General features: G+C 34.3%; 2 protein-coding genes across 3 annotated transcripts in view; both read left to right on the forward strand.

The window, feature by feature from the left end:
• LOC141362454 (N-acetyl-beta-glucosaminyl-glycoprotein 4-beta-N-acetylgalactosaminyltransferase 1-like) overlaps positions 1-6953 on the forward strand; it is a 177925-nt gene extending 170972 nt beyond the window's left edge. For both annotated transcript variants that reach the window (XM_073864546.1, XM_073864545.1), the window contains exons 18-20: positions 1446-1599; positions 2761-2887; positions 5507-6953. In XM_073864546.1, the coding sequence (XP_073720647.1) occupies positions 1446-1599; positions 2761-2887; positions 5507-5621 (396 nt within the window). In that variant the 3' untranslated portion in view covers positions 5622-6953. The remainder of the gene's footprint in view (positions 1-1445; positions 1600-2760; positions 2888-5506) is intronic.
• Positions 6954-9808: 2855 nt separating this feature from the next.
• LOC129433952 (ankyrin repeat and BTB/POZ domain-containing protein 2) overlaps positions 9809-24742 on the forward strand; it is a 70063-nt gene continuing 55129 nt past the window's right edge. The window contains exons 1-2 of the mRNA XM_073864682.1: positions 9809-10068; positions 10228-11106. Coding sequence (XP_073720783.1) covers positions 10251-11106 — 856 coding nt within the window. The 5' untranslated portion in view covers positions 9809-10068; positions 10228-10250. The remainder of the gene's footprint in view (positions 10069-10227; positions 11107-24742) is intronic.

Consider the following 24742-nt stretch of genomic DNA (forward strand, 5'->3'; position numbering starts at 1 on the left):
TTTCTCTCAAATACTGAAATGACAAATAGCTACTTAAATGTAATGGGTAAGCTGGTACAACTTCTGTGTCAGGTGGTACAACCAATGTAAAACTAGAAAAATGCTATTTTATCAAACACACTTTGTGTTTGAAAAGTATATTTATGAATTTGATATTGCAGCCAAAGCTTATACCAGCATCCAAGTAGAAGTCTGTTAAATGTAAATTCATTGCAGATGTCAGGTGGTGCAACCAGAAAGTCCAAAGAAAGGGCCGACTGCTATAATGCCCTTAAGAAATACAATTTTCAAGATAAATCATTGTAATTACCTAATAATTTATCTTATAGTTTTAGTTTTTTTAATTCATGCTATCAGCATGATACAGGAGCGCATTAAAACTTATCTGGCAAATGCAAAATGGTTGTACCACCTGACATTTCTTAAAATGAGGATTTCAAAGATATTGTGAAGAAAATAATTAAAATTCATGTTGTTCAACAATCAACACTTTTTAAACACATTGATTTTTTTTAAAATATGTTTTTATGAGCATGTTTTGTTATTGACCCCTATACTGATGTCTTACTTCGACCCACTGTTACTCACTTTTTATATAAATGGCTGCAAAATGCTAAACTTTAGATAAAACTCTTTAGACATAACTTTCTGGAAATCAAACAAATATGAATTTTTTATAAAAAGATATTCAGTAAGAACGATTGCCTGATGATTTTGTTTTTATGCCCACATCAGCATTGTTTTAGTGCTAACTAAATGGATTATGCAAATGAGATGCACAGAATAATGTAATAGCAAAAACCAGGTGCATAATGGATGCATTCAATAATAAAACTCATTTACAAAATAAGTATTGTTTGCACTAAAAATGACTTCATTTCTACGCTCACAGCTCTATATACCAGCGCAGATAGTCGCTGTTTAAACTGACTGTATTGTGCTCTTCTGTAATTTGTAATTATGAGTTTGACAAATGGTTTTAGTACAGAGACATTTATCATTACAGCGATTCCCATACGATGTTACAGCACGAATGACCCAGTTTTCCATGCAAGGATTTAACTTTAAACCTCAACACAATAAGGCTGATTATCAGAGAAGAAACCCTGTAGGAAAGATGAGGTTTAATCTGTTTATAAGGATCCTCAGGTGATTCTTACGTTAGATAAGCATAATGCTTTGGATCAGTAATATTTATATTAACTTTATGCATTGGGAAGATCCTTTTATTTGCTTAAGTGTATTTTTCTCAGTATGAATTAAACCTTGTGTTGCTATGCTGTACAAGTTGGGGGACAGAAGCTTTACATTATTGACTTAAAATTAGTATGTGCATTTTCTGGGAATCGAACCCATGACCTTGCTAGCCAATGGGCTGAGATTTGGAAAAGCTCCACAGTTATTTTGTACGCTTACATGTGTGTGGTGTGTAATTTTACTTACAGGACCGTCACAGTATAGTGTTTTTGTGTGACCTGCACATTCATTTTCCTTTGAACATTCTGGAGAGCGTCAGGAAACACTGTGTCGAGGGGAAACTGGCTTTTGCTCCTATAGTCATGAGACTGGGCTGTGGAAGTTCACCATATGAGCCTGATGGTAATACACACACACACAAGGTTAAAAAAAACTTTTACAAGAGTGACCTGGCCAAGAAATCAGCAACAAATATACAAATTTACAAAGACACGATAAACACAAATGAAGTAACAAATTACTTTTGAAAAGCTAAGAGACAAGTGAGATAGAGTTATACCACAAATAAATAAAACAATACTGATTAAACTTCTTTGAGTATACAAAGATACTTCACATACACTTTATCAAGACCATATGAGCTTTAAATCACTGCATTACACTACTTATCCTAAAACACTTATCTTAAAGCCTCTATAAATAATGCAATCTAAAGGTATGCATGTAATGCATCTTATAGTATGTTTTATAAAGCATTACAGTCATTAGATATGAAGTCAATCAATCAATCAATAAAATGAGAGTATATGAAGAGTTTCGTTGCAAAACGAGATAACCACCGTTTTTTAAATTGTTCAGAAATCTTTTTTTTTTGGTTGTGCATTCCAATTAATTTCAATGCAACTGCAGATGGTTTGTATTGATTTAAACCTTCATAACTTAAAAAATACAGCTAAGTAGCACAATAAAACAAAATGATAACATAATAATAAACATGTTTTGACAAAAATGTAAAAAAATGGATTTATCTCGTTTTGCAACGAAACTCTTCATATATACAAGTGTATATTTAAGTGCAAAATAAACCATTTTTTTGTGCAAAAGCTAAAATAATTTTTCTAAAGGAATTTTATTAGAGATCAGATTCAGAACGGTTATCAAAACATACACAGAGTTTTAAATGTTGAAAAATGTATTTGAGTAAATTTCATTTTTTTATAAATTGGCCATCTAGTGGATAATAATGGAATTACATATTACCGTAAAAACAGGTCAGGACAGCGTCATTGCCAGGGAAATGATTTCCCTTAATTGACGAAATAACTTGTTAATGGCAGGGAAAGAGTTAATTAGCCTACATTTTATTTATGATATTTAAAATCAATTTAATAATATAATAATATTTTATATAAAATATAAAATAATATTACATAAAATTATTTATTAAAAACTTTTTTAATTGATGTGTAATATAAAAAACAATGTAAAGGAAAATTAAGAAGTACCTTAATATGCCTAAACTATGACATTGTACTAATGAAATCCATCTCTCTATGACTGTAGGATACTGGGAGGTGAACGGATTCGGGCTGTTTGGTATTTATAAGTCAGATTTTGATAAGATTGGTGGAATGAATACAGAGGAGTTTAAAGACCGTTGGGGCGGAGAAGACTGGGAACTGCTGGACAGGTACACAAGGGTTAAACATGAGTATGCATGCTGGAGTTTTTGGCAGTATGATAAGAAAACACGGCTTCACAATGTTGTTGTATTGCCATTGCAACACTAAAATGTGTTATTATCCAATGTCTGCATATACAAACTTTTCAACTGGACAATACATTAGATTTTTAGGCAACACACAACAGGTAAGAATAAAGTAAATCAGTAACTTTTGCATCTCTGTTTGAAACATAAAATTGCATAAAATTGAGGAAGAAAAAACCTTCTGGACATGACATTTCTCCGTTATGGGTGTGACAATTCTGAAATGTGCACTTACTTACCTTTGAAAAAGAATAAAAAAAAGCTTAACAAATTTAACAGAGACTTTGCATGGATATTTAAACCACCAAATATTGACATCTATGACCCTGGACCACATTTTGTTTTAGTGCTCGCTACTGGCTTACTGCTGTAATGACGTTTTGGACTGAACAGGAAAATTGTAAGCTTTTACATAAAAACCTAAACTGAATGGGAAATCCCCAAAGAGTAAAGTTTCTTGATGAGTTTCTGGCTAAGTTTGTTTGCGATTTTGCTGCACCGCTTACAAAAATAAAATTTTGATATATTTACGATAGGAAATTCACAAAATATCTTCATTAAATGTGATCTTTACATAATATCCTAAAAAAATCTGCATAAATGAAAAATAATCGATAATTTTGACCCATGTAATGTATTTTGGCTTTTTCTACAAATATACCCATGGGATTTTTTTGGTACAAGGTCACACCTAAGTCCTGTAATTTGCATTATACAATGGGTGTACCCCAAGGATCGGTACTTGGTCCCTTACTATTTAGTCTGTATATCAATGATCTCCCGCAACAGTGTGAAGGGATACAAGTACAAATGTATGCTGATGACACCGTTATTTTTACACATGCCAAAACAGTAGAATTAGCAGCTGAGAAGTTAAAAGTTGCTATTGAAAGGATTGGCTGGAACAGTCATGTCTTAGCTTAAACATCAGTAAAACAAAAGGACAAATGTTAAATCTCCCGATGTTGACATATCTATCAATGCACTCAAAAAAATGATTCAAGCCCTTCTTAGAGATGACACATTAAAATTGTGTTTAATGAATTAAAAATACCTCATTAAGAGCAAAAAGTATATATATTTAATTAGTCTAACACAAAAAGAATATGTACTATAATTTATTGATTTCTTTTTAATTGCGTTAACACAATTAGTTTGAGTTTGGGTTCTGGAAAAAGAATTTCCCAGCATGCTTTGCATGCAACTGCTTTTGGAGAGTAATTTTGTTAATTTAGTGTTATTTTATGCATTTTTAGGTAAAGAGAAAGACTTAATAGTGTTTAATGTCCGTTTATCTTATTGATTTAGAAGCGTTTGTGTTATATTTTTTCAAATTGTTTGGTTACCATCGTGCAGAAGAGTGTCGCTTGTGGTTAGGTTGTGGATGTGACGTATATCTCTCAATGAGCACTAACTGTGTTAATGCCTGTTTGGAGATCAGTCTCTTCTCACATGCTCATCCAAAGTATCATATGTTATTATTATTAGCATGCTAACATGTGCTTATGCTAATTAGTATGATATAAAAACGTTTTATATAAAATAAAAGAATTGAGTTATTCAGACTACACCACATTGTGTTACTCAAACTATGCTAAATTGAGTTATTCAGACTACACTAAATTGAGTTGAGGCAACTAATTGAGTATTGCCATTTACTTTAAATTGAGTTGGACTAACTCAATATATTTTTGTTGTGTGAAGCAGTTTTTTATGAGTTAGGGGTACACATTCATATTGGATGGAAATCCTGCCCACAATTTTATTGAGTTAATCCAATGAAAAGATAGAAATAGTAAATGAGTTCAATTATCTTGGTATTATACTGGACTCGAATCTCAATTTTAAAAAACATGTAAAGAAAGTGGTGAGGACTATTAAACACAATATGGCAAATTTTAGACAAATTAAGGCTCTTATGCATGCTACAATTTTTTCTCATATGTCCTACTGTTTGACATGTTGGGGTCAAGCCGGAGAAACTGTTATTAAACCTTTGAAGTCCTTATATAAACAGACATTAAACATTTTAGATAAAAAACCTTATAATTTTCATTCCTGTAGGATCATAGAGAAACATAATTTTTTAAATTTTGATAATTTTAGACATTATTCAAGTTTGTGTATGGTTCATAAAATCCTCGCAAAACCCCGGTATGAAGCGCTGTCAATAGCATGCCAAACAAACAGATGCCCATGTATCCATAACTGTAAAGCCATGGTGGCCAATCAGAAGCCACTGTAGAGTTTCCCCTCAGCAAGTCACAGGCCAAAAACTCGGGCTACACGAAAAAAAATTGTCAACCTGGCAGGAGTTTTTATAAACGTTTGAACGTATAGACAATCCACATATAAAAACGTACGGTTTTGAAAATACCGGTTTACGTGTGGACACAGCCTGAGATATCAGTATGGTTACCATTTTGAATCGGGGTTTGATAAGCAGACACATTTCTTTATGCATTTACTGATTTTCGTTTATTTTTAACAGATAAAGTTGTGGATTGCAGCTTTAATCTATCTCTTTTCGTTTTATTTCAGAGTACTACAGAACGGTTTGGAGGTGGAGCGGTTAAGACTGAGAAACTTCTTTCACTATTATCATTCAAAGAGAGGCATGTGGAACTCACAGTCCAGCAAAACTCCTAAAGGATAAAACTTCATGCACTTCATACAAACTCGGCTCATTGCCAACAACAGGCACCTTTAAGGGCCACACCGTCGTGTCTTGGGGGCTCCTCAATGTGAGCTCCACATCTTTAAAGAAGACATCCGGTTGATTTAATGTCAGAAAGCTGCTGTCCAAACTAAAAGGCGGATTAAGAGACTTTGGATTTGTACTGTATGTATTTCACTATTGGGTCCATTGGGTGAGGAATTCCTATTGTTCACTGGAAATGAAGATATTACTGGAATGGTGCTGGGTGAAATTTACTCGACGTTAGCGACTCAGGCACTTTGGATGGCGTATATATGGTTTGCACTTGAGGTGTCACACTTTGCTGAAATATTACTGTAAACGTCACTTATGGTTCAGACATACCGCCGAATTGAATTGATATATGGTGACTCCTGCTGTGAAAGATATTGATTCGGGAGGAAGTGGGCGTGGCCTCTCAAAAGTCCTGCTGATTCACAGCTGTACACGACTAGACCCAGAACGGCCTGCAGAGTAACGAAATTAAAGCTGTACGTCTTCGTATTTGTCTGTGTCTGCTGTCGAGAGCTGCTGCTTTACTTCATCACGGATGGATTTGAATAAAGTTTTAATGCAAAAGAAATCTGATGCTAAGCCAGATGACGGCGAGACTCGGATGGCTGTTTTAAGTCTGGACTTATTTGCAGTATCCATTTTTATAGACTTGAACTGTAGGAAAAGATGTTGTCCCAAAGCTGTGTGCCTTTCTTTGATGTTTTTAACAGGACAGGCCTCTTTACAGGGTTAGGAAGTAAGAACGGTCTATAGTAGTCTGAAAGTCCCTTTTAAAACAACAACAAATCATTAGAATCTGGCTATTATTATTACTATTATTATTATTATTTGATCCTTTTAGTTTCATTTAATGCACTTTTCCTAATTTCATTTTTTTTAAATAAGTAGACTTGACACGGTTATACACTGACACGGGCAGCTCAGGTGTTTTTTTCTGCTGTATCACACAAACAAGCTAATAACATCTTTTAATGTGTTTACAAACTGATGTATTACAATTTTGTGGTGTTTTTGATTTCATATCCGAAATGCAGAGAGTTGTCGGCCCAACTTTTGTGATTTTGAAAGGATCTTTTCCCTTTCCCTTTTTTGGTCAGACTGCCTATTTAAAATAAACCAAGAACAGGATATAAATACATTAATACAGGGATCTGCATTACAAGGTAATTTCTGTGAAATTGTTGTGTAGAAATTTTTCAGAATGTTTTCGTTACCTATATATATTTTTTTTTCTTTTAACTTTTTCTGAAAAGAATAAAGTTTAAACCTGAAGCATCTCACTGACTTTATATACTTTATTACATATGTTGATCAATAAAAAAAGAAATATATATATATATTAAAACACCAACACTGCAAAAAAGTATTTTCAAGAAAAAAAATTCCAAGTATTCTTGTCTTGTTTTCATCTAACAATTCTTAGCAAAAAATCTTGAAAATTTTTCTTAAACACTTAATTGAAGAAAAAAAAAACGAGAAAAAAATTCTTACCAGATTTTTTTTTTTTTTGATTGTTTGCACAAAATAAATTTGATATTTTTGGTCTAAAAACTAGACTAATTTTCTGGAGTCATTTTGCTCATCAAGAAAAAGCATCTTCATTTAAGAATTTTTAGATATTTTTACTGAAAACAAGACAAAAATACTATAAAAAAAATCCAAAAAATGATTTTCAAGAAAATAACTTCTTAGTATTTTTGTCTTGTTTTCAAAAATATCTAGAATTCTTAAATTAAGATGCTTTTTCTTGATGAGCAAAATGACCCAAGAAAATAAGTCTAGATTTCAGACCAAAAATATCAAATTTAAGTGATTTTGTGCATAAAACAAGCAAAAAATGGGGAAAGCATAAAAATCTTGAAAAGTTTTCTTAAACACTAAATTCAAGAAAAATTTGCTTTCCCCAATTGCAGATTGTCTTATGCACAAAATCACTTACATTTTATATTTTTGTCTAAAAACTAAACTTATTTTCTTAGGTCGTTTTGCTCATCAAGAAAAAGCATCTTAATTTAAGAATTTTTGGATATTTTACTGAAAACAAGACAAAAATACTAAGAAATTTTTGTCTTGAAAAATTATTTTTTGCAGTGTATAAATCAAGGTATTATTAGTGTTTTTGGAATTTGGATTTAAAAAGTTTCTCATCACTGGTCCAGAGTCCACTGGGTGCCTAAAGACTTTTATTATTTAAAATAAGATGCAAAACAGATGAAAAGTAAAGCTTTAAAATAAGCTTCATTTACACTGCAAAAAATTATTTTCAAGAAAAAAATTCTTAGTATTTTTGTTTTGTTTTCAGTAAAAATATCTAAAAAATGTTAAATTAAGATGCTTTTTCTTGTTGAGCAAAACGACCCAAGAAAATAAGTCTAGTTTTTAGACCAAAAGTATCAAATTTAGGTGATTTTGTGCATAAAACAAGCAAAAAAAAAATCTGCCAATGGGGTAAGCAAATTTTTTTTGCTCATCAAGAAAAAGCATTAAGAATTTTTAGGAATTTTACTGAAAACAAGACAAAAATACTAAGATATTTTTGTCTTGAAAATCATTTTTTGCAGTGTATAAATCAAGGTATTATTAGTGTTTTTGGAATTTATTTTTATAACAAATAAATGCCTACACAGCATGTGACAAATACATACAGTGTAATATTGTTCACATACAGATTTCCGTCGCTAGAGGGCGCTTTAATACCAACTTCTAATGTAAAGGCTCATGCATGCTCCAGATAAGTAAAAACTCCACTTTTATAGGTTTTATACATTTTATCAAACCCACTTCTTAGATCTGTATAGTAAAGTAATAAACACGAGGCTGTTTTAATGTTTAATCTGACTGTAGGATTTACAACTGCAGTTCAGGGTTGTCTGTCTCTTACACTATTATCTCGATCAGTGTTATGGTAATGTGAATGAACAAACAGTGATGCATTAGGTTTACTGTATATTTACTCATCATAGGGAGTAACTGAGAGCAAAGTCTTACTCTTAAAGTACATATGATCATGTGTAATGTTGTTTGACTTGACTTAGATTATGTAATGTTGACATTGAGCACAATCTTGCCCCACCCAGCTGTTCTGTTCTGAGTTCTGTCTTTCTTTCTAAGTAGTAATAATATGTTTTCACCTTTACTTATTAATACACTATTACTATCTATTATGTCTGGCACAGAAAGTATCATAATAATAGTGTTGTAAAATCAAACAAAGACGACACAATGGCTGTTTTATCATCACAAACACACGCACACACACAGCTCAAGATAAGACAATAGTGTGTGTAGGACTACTATCTCTCAGACTAAAACAATTAATGTAAATTCCTTTAGATTAGATAAAGACAGTAATAGGTGCAGACACTCATTTTAATACAATACTTTATTAATATAAAGATGTATTTTAGCATTTTATAATTTATCATTACTTTTGGACATGAAGAAAACCAAGATGGAGACACTGGGAAAAATGTGAAGATATGTGGTTAAAGATATACTAACCTTGTTTTGCATGTTGTTATTTTTAATTAAATAATACAATGAAATTATACAATGAAAGACAATAAAATATAACTATATAAATGAAAAGAATATAAATAATATATAAATAATGTTGCTGTAACTTATCAAGTTAAAATTACTTAACTTATTGCTTAGTTTATTATAACTTTTTCATAAGAGACAAAACCTCATCACAATAGTCAAGATAAAAATTTATAGTGAGTATTTTTATGTGGGAGGATAAAAAAGTCCAAGAATTTGGCCTAATAAGCATACAAATCCGTAAAACATAAATAAGAACATTCCTAGACAGATGAGTTCACTGTGATTCACTTCTGATGAGTCTTTTACGCACTGAATCTTATCGTACAGACAACTCATTTAAATGAACTGCTTTAAACAATTCATCGGTTGGTCCTCGTTCAAAACTTTTCCTAGATCATTATTTTATTTATTTCTAATGAAATACATTTGAATTAAGATTAACATTATATTTCTGATTAGATTATACACTGTATATTGTTGATGGAGATGGAGTAAATCACATCCTAGTGAATCCGTTCAAATGAGTCGTTCAAAGAAATTGATTCGCGAATCGAACAGCACTACTCTCCTCACACTTTTAGTTCAGTTCAGTCTATAGTTTCCAGTAAGAGGAGGCGGGTAGCGTGATATGTGAACATCGCTATTCCTGGATCATTTTAGCGCATTTATCGTAAAAATAGTTCACATTACATCCCGCCGATCGATCTGGCCTCTTATTTACACCACATTGATGGATTTAATGCCTAAACTTTCACTCCAGTTCAATCGTTTATTTACAAGAACTGGATAATAATAATACACGAGCAACTCTTGCGTACTTTCTTGGGAATGGGCATTTGGTGAGGTAAGCAAGCTTTCCAATTATTCTCTTTTCAAGAAAATGTAAAGTTTTTAAACTTCAAATGAACACACCAGCGTGTTTTGGTCTGTATTAAAGTGCTACATAAATGTCAAAGAGAAGCTGAACCAGTAGAACCAGCTTGAGTTTCTCCTGCGCTTTCAGGTTCCCTTTAAAAACCAAGAACCATGGCAGGAATAAACAACGCGAACATGAAAACTTTAGAGGATTTGACTTTGGACTCTGGCTATGGAGCAGGGGACTCGTGTAAATCTTTAAGCCTGTCCTCTTCCAAGTCAAACTCGCAGGCGTTCATGAACACCCCTCACCGGGGGAACTGGCGGTACTACTCCGGGTCCATGAACAGCCGCAACAACAGCTGGGATACGGTGAACACGGTTCTCCCCGAGGACCCAGAGGACATTTTCTCCAAGTGTCCCCGTTTACCCGACCTCGAGGAGTTTCCGTGGACGGAGGAGGACGTGAGGAGAGTCGTGCGTAAAGGCACGGGAAAGGGCGCTTCGCTCTCCGCGGAGGCTGTGCGCAGGTTGTCAACCCTGATGCGCAGGGCGCTCATCCGCATCTCCAGAGAAGCGCAGCGGCTCAGCGTCATGCACTGTAAATGCACCCGGTTCGAGATCCAAAGCGCGATCCGACTGGTGCTCAGTTGGGCACTGGCTGACCATTGCGTCTCGGCGACCGTAAAGGCCATATCTATGTACAATATGAGCGCAGGAGAGTTATTGCGCAAGGGGAAGTCAGCCCGGTGTGGGCTTAACTTCTCCGTCGGACGCTTTTTCCGCTGGATGGTGGACACGCGCATCTCGGTGCGCATCCATGAGTACGCGGCTATCTGTCTGACCGCGTGCATGGAGGCGCTCGTGGAGGAGGTGGGCGTGCGCGTGATGATGGCTGAGAGGGACAGCGCAACCCCGGGATGCGTCCTGACGGCGGATGCACTGGAGGGAGTCATCAATAATGACGCGGAGCTGTGGGGAGTCCTACAACACTATGAACATCTCATATGTGGGAAGAACGCCAATGGTAAGTGTTGGTTTATTATTTTTTTCCTTCTGGTAATGTTTGAAATTATACCACAGTGGATATATTGTTTATGGAAAGAGACTTTACACCTGTGGTTCCTCTGCTTGGACACCTTTGTGACCTTAGGGGGAACTAAAATTCATTCATTCAAAAAAATGTCATTGGTTGTGATAAATTGGTGTACTCCATACTACGTATTATACACTTAAATAATGGGTCCCTGTGACAGACTGTTTGCCCAAATCATGTCCTCCATCTGTGAGAACGTCCTGCTCCCCACCAGCTTCTCCATCATCTAGACCTGCATTGTAATTTTCATTTGTCTGTGGTTTACCAGCATCATCTAGCTAGGGTTGTTTTTACAAGCATCCAAAAAAAGTTTGTTTCCCACTTGGGCTGCCCAACTTCCCAAAAAAGCGTGGAAGAATAAGTGGTTTTTATATTGTCTGCATTTTATACTGATATGTAATTGACTCGACACTACTTATATATGTACAGCATATCAAAACAAACCGGATTTGCTGGCACGATGCCACAGTACTGTATAGGGTATTGTGGGAATTCACAAGTCTATCTGCTTAGAAAAGTAATTGCACATCTCTCCTAAACACATTGCATTGGTGGTTTATAGTGAAATCAGTTAACTCATTGTACATAACTTCCTGTCACTAAAATTAAAAGCAGAAGTGGTTTTTTGACCATAGATCTGATCTCCAAAGCAGCAAACATACAGTCTTGTTCAAAATAATAGCAGTACAATGTGACTAACCAGAATAATCAAGGTTTTTAGTATATTTTTTTATTGCTACGTGGCAAACAAGTTACCAGTAGGTTCAGTAGATTCTCAGAAAACAAACGAGACCCAGCATTCATGATATGCACGCTCTTAAGGCTGTGCAATTGGGCAATTAGTTGAATTAGTTGAAAGGGGTGTGTTCAAAAAAATAGCAGTGTGGCATTCAATCACTGAGGTCATCAATTTTGTGAAGAAACTGGTGTGGTTCAGCTGGCCCCTATTTAAGGATGAAGCCAACACTTGTTGAACATGCATTTGAAAGCTGAGGAAAATGGGTCGTTCAAGACATTGTTCAGAAGAACAGCGTACTTTGATTAAAAAGTTGATTGGAGAGGGGAAAACCTATAAAGAGGTGCAAAAAATGATAGGCTGTTCAGCTAAAATGATCTCCAATGCCTTAAAATGGAGAGCAAAACCAGAGAGACGTGGAAGAAAACGGAAGACAACCATCAAAATGGATAGAAGAATAACCAGAATGGCAAAGGCTCAGCCAATGATCACCTCCAGGATGATCAAAGACAGTCTGGAGTTACCTGTAAGTACTGTGACAGAAGACGTCTGTGTGAAGCTAATCTATTTTCAAGAATCCCCCGCAAAGTCCCTCTGTTAAAAAAAAGGCATGTGCAGAAGAGGTTACAATTTGCCAAAGAACACATCAACTGGCCTAAAGAGAAATGGAGGAACATTTTGTTGACTGATGAGAGTAAAATTGTTCTTTTTGGGTCCAAGGGCCACAGGCAGTTTGTGAGACGACCCCCAAACTCTGAATTCAAGCCACAGTACACAGTGAAGACAGTGAAGCATGGAGGTGCAAGCATCATGATATGGGCATGTTTCTCCTACTATGGTGTTGGGCCTATTTATCGCATACCAGGGATCATGGATCAGTTTGCATATGTTAAAATACTTGAAGAGGTCATGTTGCCCTATGCTGAAGAGGACATGCCCTTGAAATGGTTGTTTCAACAAGACAATGACCCAAAACACACTAGTAAACGGGCAAAGTCTTGGTTCCAAACCAACAAAATGAATGTTATGGAGTGGCCAGCCCAATCTCCAGACCTTAATCCAATTGAGAACTTGTGGGGTGATATCAAAAATGCTGTTTCTGAAGCAAAACCAAGAAATGTGAATGAATTGTGGAATGTTGTTAAAGAATCATGGAGTGGAATAACAGCTGAGAGGTGCCACAAGTTGGTTGACTCCATGCCACACAGATGTCAAGCAGTTTTAAAAAACTGTGGTCATACAACTAAATATTAGTTTAGTGATTCACAGGATTGCTAAATCCCAGAAAAAAAAAAGTTTGTACAAAATAGTTTTGAGTTTGTACAGTCAAAGGTAGACACTGCTATTTTTTTGAACACACCCCTTTCAACTAATTGCCCAATTGCACAGCCTTAGGAGCGTGCATATCATGAATGCTGGGTCTTGTTTGTTTTCTGAGAATCTACTGAACCTACTGGTAACTTGTTTGCCACGTAGCAATAAAAAATATACTAAAAACCTTGATTATTCTGGTTAGTCACATTGTACTGCTATTATTTTGAACAATACTGTACATCAGATTCATTCGGGTGCAATATTTAGGCTACGCAACCTAAAGGCCAAGATCCTCTCAGCTTTCTGCTCAAACCTTAAGCGGCTTTCTTACTTTAAGATGCCCATGAGGGCATTAAACTAGGTCCGTTTGTATCGACCAACTGGATCAATGCACTTTCAGGATGGCCAGGTTAATAAACTGCAGCGTGTGCACTTGTGTGCCATTTCTATTTTGATGAACGGTCCTCATTTCCTCTCTTTCTCAGGTATGGTGCAATCGCACTGGTACACCTTCATTGTGGCTTTAGTGAGTCAGTGCACTTTCATAAAGTGGCACTTGGTTACGCAAACCAGCTCACTCCCAGATTGCTCATAATGCTTTTGTTGGCCATTGTCGAACGTGAGAACTTTTTCGAAACACTCCTATCGTGACACACATCAGTGCACTTTTATATGCATTGTGCAATGTGACGATTGTCATGTGGATAGCTTTGGATGCCTGTGTCTTTTAAAGTCAACCAGTACTTTTGTTTTGTGATTTATTTTTGAATAATTAAGAAAATAAAGGGAGGGGACTTGCATCTATAGAGAATAGTGAGTGTCGCATACCAAAACAAATGCTATAAATAATTAAAATACATGAATGTTATTTTTCTTATTTTGAATAATATGCACGGATAAATCATGCGTGAACATTAAGGCCAACACAAAGTATCATTTAACCCCGTTAACTTTTTTGAAAGGTTTCTGGTCCTATTATGCACGTTTCATCAATGCGCATTTAAAATTCAATAACTTGCCTCTCAAACTACTTTTCTTTATTGCTGATGTCGTCAAGACCTTCTTCCTTTTTTACCATAAATCAAGTAAGGAATAATTGACGACGGGCCATTGAATTATAAGAAAATAATGCACACCAAGGTGGTAATGCGGCACGACGCGAAGCGGAGTGCCGTTACACCGCAGGTGTGCATTATTTTTAAATAATTCAAAGGACCGGAGTCAATTATTCCGCTTATACCACGGTTACCACAAACTTTGCTCTGGTGCCTATTTTTAAGACATTTGAAAAATTAGGTGTGCGGTTTACAGAAAAATAATCAAAACCCATAGAACATTTCTCAGCCAATCAGAATGCAGCATTCAACAGACCCGTGGTATAATTCCCACTAAAACTCCATTTGAACTCATTAAATACACTTTAATTTTATTCAGCGACTAATATGTCACAATAAGGTTAATTTAAGGTAGAAAAAAGGTGTACTTCTGCATTGGAAGAAGTATGTTTCCTGAACACAAGACTAGATGAGTAGGGACTAAAACTAAATTTGAACTCATTAAATACACTTTAATTTTATTCAGCGACTAATATGTCACAATAAGGTTGATTTAAGGTAGAAAAAAGGTATACTTCTGCATTGGAAGAAGTATGTTTCCTGAACACAAGACTAGATGAGTAGGGACTAAAACTATATTTGAACTCATTAAATACACTTTAATTTTATTCAGCGACTAATATGTCACAATAAGGTTGATTTAAGGTAGAAAAAAGGTGTACTTCTGAATTGGAAGAAGTATGTTTCCTGAACACAAGACTAGATGAGTAGGGACTAAAACTACATTTGAACTCATTAAATACACTTTCATTTTATTCAGCGACTAATATGTCACAAAAAGGTTGATTTAAGGTAGAAAAAAGGTGTACTTCTGCATTGGAAGAAGTATGTTTCCTGAACACAAGACTACATGAGTAGGGACTAAAACTACATTTGAACTCATTAAATACACTTACATTTTATTCAGCGACTAATATGTCACAATAAGGTTGATTTAAGGTAGAAAAAAGGTGTACTTCTGAATTGGAAGAAGTATGTTTCCTGAACACAAGACTACATGAGTAGGGACTAAAACTACATTTGAACTCATTAAATACACTTACATTTTATTCAGCGACTAATATGTCACAATAAGGTTGATTTAAGGTAGAAAAAAGGTGTACTTTTGCATTGGAAGAAGTATGTTTCCTGAACACAAGACTAGATGAGTAGGGACTAAAACTACATTTGAACTCATTAAATACACTTTAATTTTATTCAGCGACTAATATGTCACAATAAGGTTGATTTAAGGTAGAAAAAAGGTGTACTTCTGCATTGGAAGAAGTATGTTTCCTGAACACAAGACTACATGAGTAGGGACTAAAACTACATTTGAACTCATTAAATACACTTACATTTTATTCAGCGACTAATATGTCACAATAAGGTTGATTTAAGGTAGAAAAAAGGTGTACTTTTGCATTGGAAGAAGTATGTTTCCTGAACACAAGACTAGATGAGTAGGGACTAAAACTACATTTGAACTCATTAAATACACTTTAATTTTATTCAGCGACTAATATGTCACAATAAGGTTGATTTAAGGTAGAAAAAAGGTGTACTTTTGCATTGGAAGAAGTATGTTTCCTGAACACAAGACTAGATGAGTAGGGACTAAAACTACATTTGAACTCATTAAATACACTTTAATTTTATTCAGCGACTAATATGTCACAATAAGGTTGATTTAAGGTAGAAAAAAGGTGTACTTCTGCATTGGAAGAAGTATGTATCACAAGACTACATGAGTAGGGACTTTCAGAAGAAGATCATTCACAGTCGCTTTGCTACAAAAGTTCTTCTCTATCATCTGCCAACTAGCCCCACATCTGGAAATCTTTAAGGCCGACTTTTCTTGGCCAAGTTGAGTCACTCCCACTTTCTCTCACACACACTCTTTTCTGTTTACTTTAGTCCTTCTTTCCTGGAGCCGTTTCTGTGGGCACACATGCTTTAACAAGGCACCCACTGTACCAACGTGCCATTTAAAATCCAGTGAATATGAGGGTCAAGAGGTGGACCGAAAGCATCACGGTTTCTATCACAGATAATTGCAGTGCGTGTGATTGATTTATTGATTCACGTCGAAAAAATCTTCATTCTTTACTCCTGAATAAAGACATTTGCTCTCCTTGGCTAGGTTGACATCTGTAAGCCTAATCTAGAGTTGGACACGAACTGATCCTCATCTTTTCCCAAAGGAAAATTTTGTTGCTTTCTCATAGTTCGGAAGACTTAATGGAGTTCTCAGTTATGTTTACTTTAAGTATCACAACTTTGTCTTTTGTCTTTCTATATTAATGGCAACCATTGACGTCAAGTAAGAAATTAACGTCCATATGTTCTCCATTTGATCTCATTGCTGTCTAAAAGAAACAACTGAGATACTGAAGAGATTTTTATTCTGATGTTTGTTCCCATGAGCAAAGCAGGATAAACAAGACCGGGATTTCTGGTTTGCTGTTGTTTAATGTCTGTGATGGAAAAAATTCAGCCTTAAAATATACTTTCATAGTTACTTTTTGAGTATGGACCTTGCGGGCCAGTGCACTTGTGTCTCGAGCAGGGAGTGAGGTTATGGTTTTTGGATTTAGGATGGCAGTAATAGGGAAAACACCATCTTGCACGGTCAATGGTAGCGTGCCATTTCCAGCCAAAACCAAAAGCCCAGATGTAGAAGTAACTCAGATGTCTGCTAGCTAAAAGAGTCCATGAATGGTGTAGCATAAGTGGGGGTTCAAACATATTAAGGCAACATTAAATGTATGGGAAATCCATTAAAAGGATTTGTTTCGATTTACTTTTATCTTTGTTAAAAATATATGTCAAGTCATTAGCATTATGTGAAGCACATGAGAAACTCAACACACAATTGATTCTGTTAGAGTTTGACGTTAGCTACGCTATCTCCAATAAAGGTTACTCAGTCCAGCTCAAGTACATTTTTTTGTTTTTCTACATAATCTATTAGAACTTTCTGAGAAAATATAACCTTACTGGTAACACTTTACTTGAATGGGTGTTCATAAAACTGACATGGCACCTGTCATGAACATGAAGGAGATTTAATGTATGTCATTTGTGAATTTTTGTCATTTTTAATGCAAACATGACATTGTTTGAGTTCTGAGGATAGCAAGCTGCTGAAACGTTTGCTCAGGTTTCGCTGTTTTTAAGTCACATTTTTGCACTATGCACTTTAATAAATAAATTTTGTACTTTCTAGACCTTTTGAGTCTTCCTGGATTCAGTGTGCGGTCAGCCATCTTTCTAACTCATTCTACATACCCTTTTTGGCTCTACGCACCTGAAGAAGAAATATATAGTTAATTGAGAGCGCAACAATTTTTTCCCATAACATGACATTGTTTGAAATTATTTTCAAGAAAAAAAAACTTAGTATTTTTGTCTTGTTTTCAGAAAATATTTAAAATTATCAAATTAAGATGTTTTTTTCTTGATGAGCAAAACGACACAAGAAAATTTGTCTAGTTTTAAGACCACAAATATCAAATTTAAGGGATTTTGTGCATAAAATAAGCAAACAAATCTGCCAAAAGGGTAAGCTAATTTTTCTTGAATTTAGTGTTTAAGAAAAAAATTTGCTTACCCCATTGGCAGATTTTTTGCTTGTTTTATGCACAAAATTATTTTTTGCAGTGTGATAACTTGACATTAACCAATACATTATAACTTGTCATGACAATATAACTAACCACTTTTTACCAGTGAAACAAAATGAATTTGTCATTAAAATGTCATTAAGTATTAAAGGAGGGGTGCATAATCTCTGAAAGCCAATGTTGACATTTGAAATCCCCTAAACAAACACGCCCCTACCCCAATAGAATCTGGACCATCTTTTGATAGACCCGCCCCACACATACGCAACCCAGGCAGCGATATTGGTTAGTAGACACGCCCCTAACTGCTGATTGGCTACAAGCGTGTTTTGGTACTCGGTCTGACTTCCCTTTTTCAAAGTGTTTTTCAAAAATCACACACCCCGCCTTTAATACTCTGTCAAATAGTTTTATAACATCGTCATGAACATTTTTCTTGACCTCAACTACAGTTGTACAAATATCATTTGTCATTAAAATGTCATTAAGTGTTAATACTCTATCAAATAGTTTTATAACAGTTCAAGTTCAAGTTCAAGTTCGTTTTATTTATATAGCACGTTTAAACATGGCCGCAGGCCAACCAAAGTGCTGTACAGGTAAATAACAAAACAAATAAATACACACTAAGTTCTAAAAAAAGTTAAGAGAAGGAAGCATAAAAACTATTAAGAAGAAAACCATCATACAATTAAAAAACAAACGTTACTCATCGAAATAACAGCGTCATAATATTCTTTATAATGTTTTCCTCCAGGTGTTAGAGTAATAAAATCAATCATCCAATAATAATAATAATTAAAATTGATAAAATTATATTTTATTGCATTTGGAGACCGATTTACCTAAAATTTAATGGGTTAAGCCATGCAGCGTTTGGGCCATATTGATGAAAACAGTTAGCACAAAAAAAACGTTGCTTCTTAGTTTCTTAAATTTGATAATTATTCTGCTATGTCATGTTTATTACAGGTTTATGATAAGTTATGTTGTATTGGTTTATGTTAAGTTGTCATAACAAAGACATCTCAAACAATGTCATCTTTGCATTAGAAATGACATAATTGAACAAACAGTTGTCATAAACATGCATAAAATCTCCTTCATGTTCATGACACGTGATTATGAATGTGTCATGTCAGTCTTATGAACACCTCTTCAAGTAAAGTGTTACCAATATCTTTAATATCGAGTAAGATCATGTCAAAGATTGAAATCAATTGAGATACAGGAACTTGGAAAAGTGCAACGACAGCATCAGCAGATTTAAGGAAAAAATAAGTGCCTGTGTGTCACAGCTGGAGGCTGTATGAAATTATTAGATGTATCTTAGGGAATGAAAAGGCTGTTGAGCACATGGCATTGTTTTCTGGCATCCAGCAATACATGATTTACACCATTGTGCATATCTTCCAATTTTCTTCAAAACATTCACATCTTTTAATGACGTAAGCGTACTTGGGTACAAATCGTAAAGTGCAGTGTGTGTGCAGACCAGCAGGGGAGTGGGGACGATCATACTTGGGTACGATCCGCTTACGTATAATGTGATTGCGCCAGCATAGGTCAATCCTCTGGCCCGTCACCATGGCAACCCTGACCCCAGACAGGAAATCAGGGGTAGTGATGGAAAACAGCCAACCATGACACATGCAGGAGTTTAACTTTGGGGTGAATTGTGAAAAGAAATGGCTTTTTCCAGCATTGGAACGTCAAGAAGGGAAAAACTGAGTGATGGAGGAATAATTCCACTGCAAAGAGTTGTATAGCGAGCGAGCGAGTGAGCGAGAGAGAGAGAGAGAGAGATAAACAGGTGGATTCTTTAGCTCAGCAAACATAACTCAAATAGCTTCCAAAGATATTCCTGTACTCTTGTAACTTTAAATAGCTCATGAAAAGTTGTCAAATGCTATATAATAATGTTCAATAATAATGTTAACAAACATTATTTGTGACTTTCTTTTGCTCATACTGAGCGTTAGCAATGTTAACATGCTGGCATTTCGTAATAAACATTGAAACTCATGCTGCAGTGTTTAGCTAATTCCTTTTATAAATATTACTTTTGGATGCTATTACCGTTATATAATGTTTGCAAATGACTTATTAATTATAGTTTAAACATTGACATCACTTGACTTTTTGGATTGTCTTGCATACCATGTAGATTATTATCTTGTATTTAACAAACTTATTATTTATGCATAATAAACGAAGAACTGCAGATTAAAGAGCACCTATTGTCCGATTCACAAATTTACATTTTTTTTGGTGTGTGTGTATTAGTACATGCTAACGTTATGCAAAACCCCAAAGTAACAATGACGCGAGTTATCGTCTCCAACATAAATCTTTTTTCTTGGACTACAACAAACACACGGATTGTAGGAAACAGTTCACTTCCTGGGATTGGTGATGTGGACAAGACCGACATTATCATAATTCCTCCCGCTTTGGACTCTTTGTAAATTAACTCATTGTGCGCAAATCTTTCAAACATGGTAAGAAGTGTCTGGTCTCAAAAATGTACAGTATGGGGAAAATAATGTGTTTTTTAACCATAAACCACGCAAACACATTGTATTATACCAAATACACAAAATAACGTTGTTTTTAGCAATAAAATAGGTGCTCTTTTAATCATATGTGCATAAAAATTTATAGCACAGCCACACACCTTCATCGTTTCTTAAATTGTTTTCAAAGTCATCACTATGAAGTGGTGCACGAATCTGCATTGTTTTTGAGATCTTCAAGGGTGATGATATTTAAATTCCCAATAAAGTCTGTAGTCCCATTTTGCAACTTGTTAGCAACCACCCTTTAGCTCTAAAAGTCACGAGTCTGGGTATTTATCTTGTAAAATAAAACGTGATAACATCTTGGTCTAATGTTAACCCAAGATTAAAGGTTCAGTGTGTACATTTTAGTGGTAAAGTGCTGGTGAATTGCAACCAATGGCTCAGTCCACTCATTTTTTAATCACATAGAGAAGCTACGGTAGCCGCCACCGGAGAAACATGTCATCGGACGCAACTTAGTAAAAAAAGTTTGTCCATTAAGGGCTTCTGTAGAAACATGGAGGCACAAAATAGCGACTTCCATGTAAGGGGACCCTCTGCATATGTAGATAAAAACGTCTCATCCTAAGGTAATAAACACATAACGGTTCATTATGAAAGGTCTTTATACACCTCTGATAATATAGCTTTGTATATTATTTTGCATTTCTTTCAAGAGATCCTTCTAAAAATTACACACTGCACCTTTAAAGGAGTTTAACCAAAAACCTATAAAAACAAAACAAAATGCTAAAATGCCAACTCTCTTCCGGGTTTTGCCTACAATAATACGTTATCCTTGCGGCAGTCTATTATGAGGGTAATAAATGTAATATGTAATTATGTAAGGTGAAAACGTCTTTTAAATACTATGTTTAAATATTTTGTGAAGGAATGTCGCGGGTTAAAAACAGGTTACATTTTTCGTGCTGTCAGTTACCGCAGAAAGTAATTTTGACTTTAATATTAAATGTTTGAATTGTGTAGAGCCGTCCAAATTTGTATGCTTAATTTAATCATTTAAATTATAGTTTTATGTAAGAAACAAATCCAGAATATAAAATCTAAAAAAAACATTTGGGTAAACCTAGCAATTAATGTCTTGATGTCGTCTTTTATCTCTAATGTGATATGTTGATATTGAAAAATAAGACTTTAAATAACCAATTAAACTTTAAAAAGACTTACATCCAATATTAATGCCTGAAGCAGACAACCAAATAAGCGATCCTACATTTTGCTTGTCTGAAGAAGCATTTTAAAACAAATGTAGCTACATCAAAGTTTAATGAAGTCAATGGTCAATATATACGGATGTAAGAGCTTTATAGCTGCTGAGAGGTTTTATTAAGATAATGTGCACAGTGCTCATGTCTGTATCCATTGCATTTAAATGGGTAACAGCTTCTTGTACAACAAGGCCCATTGCACTATAATCTTTTTGCACTTACATTTTTAAGTGTTATCAGCTAAGATTTACAAGTCATTTTAACTATCTTGACAAGTGATGAGTTGCTGTTACTTATAAAATAAAGTTCACCAATAATTAAAACAAATTCAACTTGATTTAATAAGTTACAGCATCTTGTCAAGCTCGTTGGAATGACTTGTAAATCCTAGTTGATTAAACAAAAAAATTTGAGGGCAAAAACATATGTTTACAGTGTGCAATACTGTTTCTATTTTTTACTGAATGAATCAGTAAAATTATTGCATTTAGGAAAACCATACTGTGCTCTTACAAAACAACTTTTATTAAATGAAGCTTGCCTTGAGGGATTTTCTAAAGAAAATATTTTTTATTTCCCCAGTTGTCTTTTTATTTTTTGCTTTGTTATATAACGTGCCCAGGCAGGAGAACTATACAAAATATTCTGAGCAATATAAAACATCACAGGCATCTCTATCGCTGTAAACTACAATAAAATAATCGAATAGGAATTCACCCCGCGGGCATTAAGACATGGCATGAAGCAACTGGCAGAGAAAGAGATAATACCTGCCTTCACAGTGACAATGTGCTCACTTAAACACTGTTTACTTCAGTTTACACATTTACTTTACTTACATTTATGCATTTGGGATTCAAAGCGACTTACAATGCATTCAAGCTATATACGTTATACAAGTTAAGACATGTTGTGGTTTCTGTTACTGTTGTGGGGGACAAACTGAATTTTCTAGATATTCTCTCCTGGTGGCTTGTAGGAACAGCTTGAGATGGAAGACAGATTTAGCTTTAGTGTTGTTTTGAGACCCTGGTCACTTTGTTTTTAGGACAGGCGAATGTGAGACTCGATGTTGAGGATTTTAGCCATAAATCTTTTTGTGAGCTTGACCCCCGGACAGCTGGACAACCGTAAAAAGGCACTATTGTCCACTAAGTTCAATGGTCAGGAGGAATATATATTTTTTCAATCTCAGGTGGTGTCTCTGCCTTTGCTTTTGTAGTAATGAAAACTAAACACACATGAGCAGAAGAGTATTGACTGGAGCTCATCCATGTTTTATAATAGATGTACATGCAGACAGAAGGAAGAATGTACAGTCAGCTGGCCATTAGCGCAGAGTAAAGCCCTCCATAAATAATATGCAATATATATATATTGCATATATATATATAATCTGTCAAAAGATTAATCACAATTAATCACATACAAAATAAAGGTTTGTGTTTTGTATCTCTCAAAAGATTAATCGCATACGAAATTAAGGTTTGTGTTTTGTATAAGTCAGTATCTGTCAAAATATTAATGGCGATTAATTGCATACAAAATAAAAGATTGTGTTTTGTATTAGCACAGTATGTCAAAAGATTTATCACGATTAATCGGATACAAAATACAAGGATGTGTTATGTATTAGCACAGTATGTCAAAAGATTAATCACAATTAATCGGATACAAAATAAAAGCTTGTGTTTTGTATTAGCACAGTATGTCAAAAGATTAATCACGATTAATCGGATACAAAATACAAGTTCGTGTTTTGTATTAACACAGTATGTCAAAAGATTATTCACAATTAATCGGATACAACATAAAATATTAATCACGATTAATCGCATACAGAATAAAAGTTAATGTTTTGTATTAGCGCAGTATCTGTCAAAAGATTAATCACGATTAATCGCATACAAAATAAAAGATTGTGTTTTGTATTAGCGCAGTTCGTGTCAAAAGATTAATCATGATTAATCACATACAAAATAAAAGTTTGTTTTTGTATTAGCACAGTATATGTCAAAAGATTAATCACGATTAATCGCATACAAAATAAAAGTTTGTGTTTTGTATTAGTGCAGTATCTGTCAAAAAATTAATCACGATTAATCGCATACAAAATAAAAGTTTGTGTTTTGTATTAGTGCAGTATCTCTCAAAAGATTAATCACGATTAATCGCATACTAAATAAAAGTTTGTGTTTAGTATCTGTCAAAAGATTAATCAAGATTAATCACATACAAAATTAAAAGTTTGTGTTTTGTATTAGCGCTCTATCTGTCAAAAGATTAATCAAGATTAATCACATACAAAATTAAAAGTTTGTGTTTTGTATTAGCGCTCTATCTGTCAAAAGGTTAATCACGATTAATACCATACAAAATAAAAGTTTGTGTTTTGTATTAGCGCTCTGTCTGTCAAAAGATTAATCATGATTAATCGCATACAAGATAAAAGTTTGTGTTTTGTATTAGCGCAGTATCTGTCAAAAGATTAATCACGATTAATACCATACAAAATAAAAGTTTGTGTTTTGTACAAGCGCTCTATCTGTCAAAAGATTAATCACGATTAATCGCATACAAAATAAAAGTTTGTGTTTTGTATTATTGCAGTATCTGTCAAAAGATTAATCACGATTAATCGCATACAAAATAAAAGTGTGTGTTTTGTATTAGCAGAGTATATGCCAAAAAAAATTAATCACGAATAATCGGATGCAAAATAAAGTTTGTGTTTTGTATTAGCGCAGTATGTTAAAAGACTAATCACGATTAATTGCATACAAAATTAATGTTTGTGTTTTGTATTAGTGCTCTATCTGTCAAAAGATTAATCACGTTTATAATAAAAGTTTGTGTGTGTATTGTGTGTAATTATTATATATATATGTAAATACACACATGCAGGTATAAATAAAAAAGTATGTATATTTTTATTTATATATATAATATAAAATATATATACATTTATTATAAAACATGGATGAGCTCCATTCATTACATTATGTAG

Source organism: Misgurnus anguillicaudatus, unplaced genomic scaffold, assembly GCF_027580225.2.
Source record: "Misgurnus anguillicaudatus unplaced genomic scaffold, ASM2758022v2 HiC_scaffold_27, whole genome shotgun sequence".
Taxonomy (NCBI): domain Eukaryota; kingdom Metazoa; phylum Chordata; class Actinopteri; order Cypriniformes; family Cobitidae; genus Misgurnus; species Misgurnus anguillicaudatus.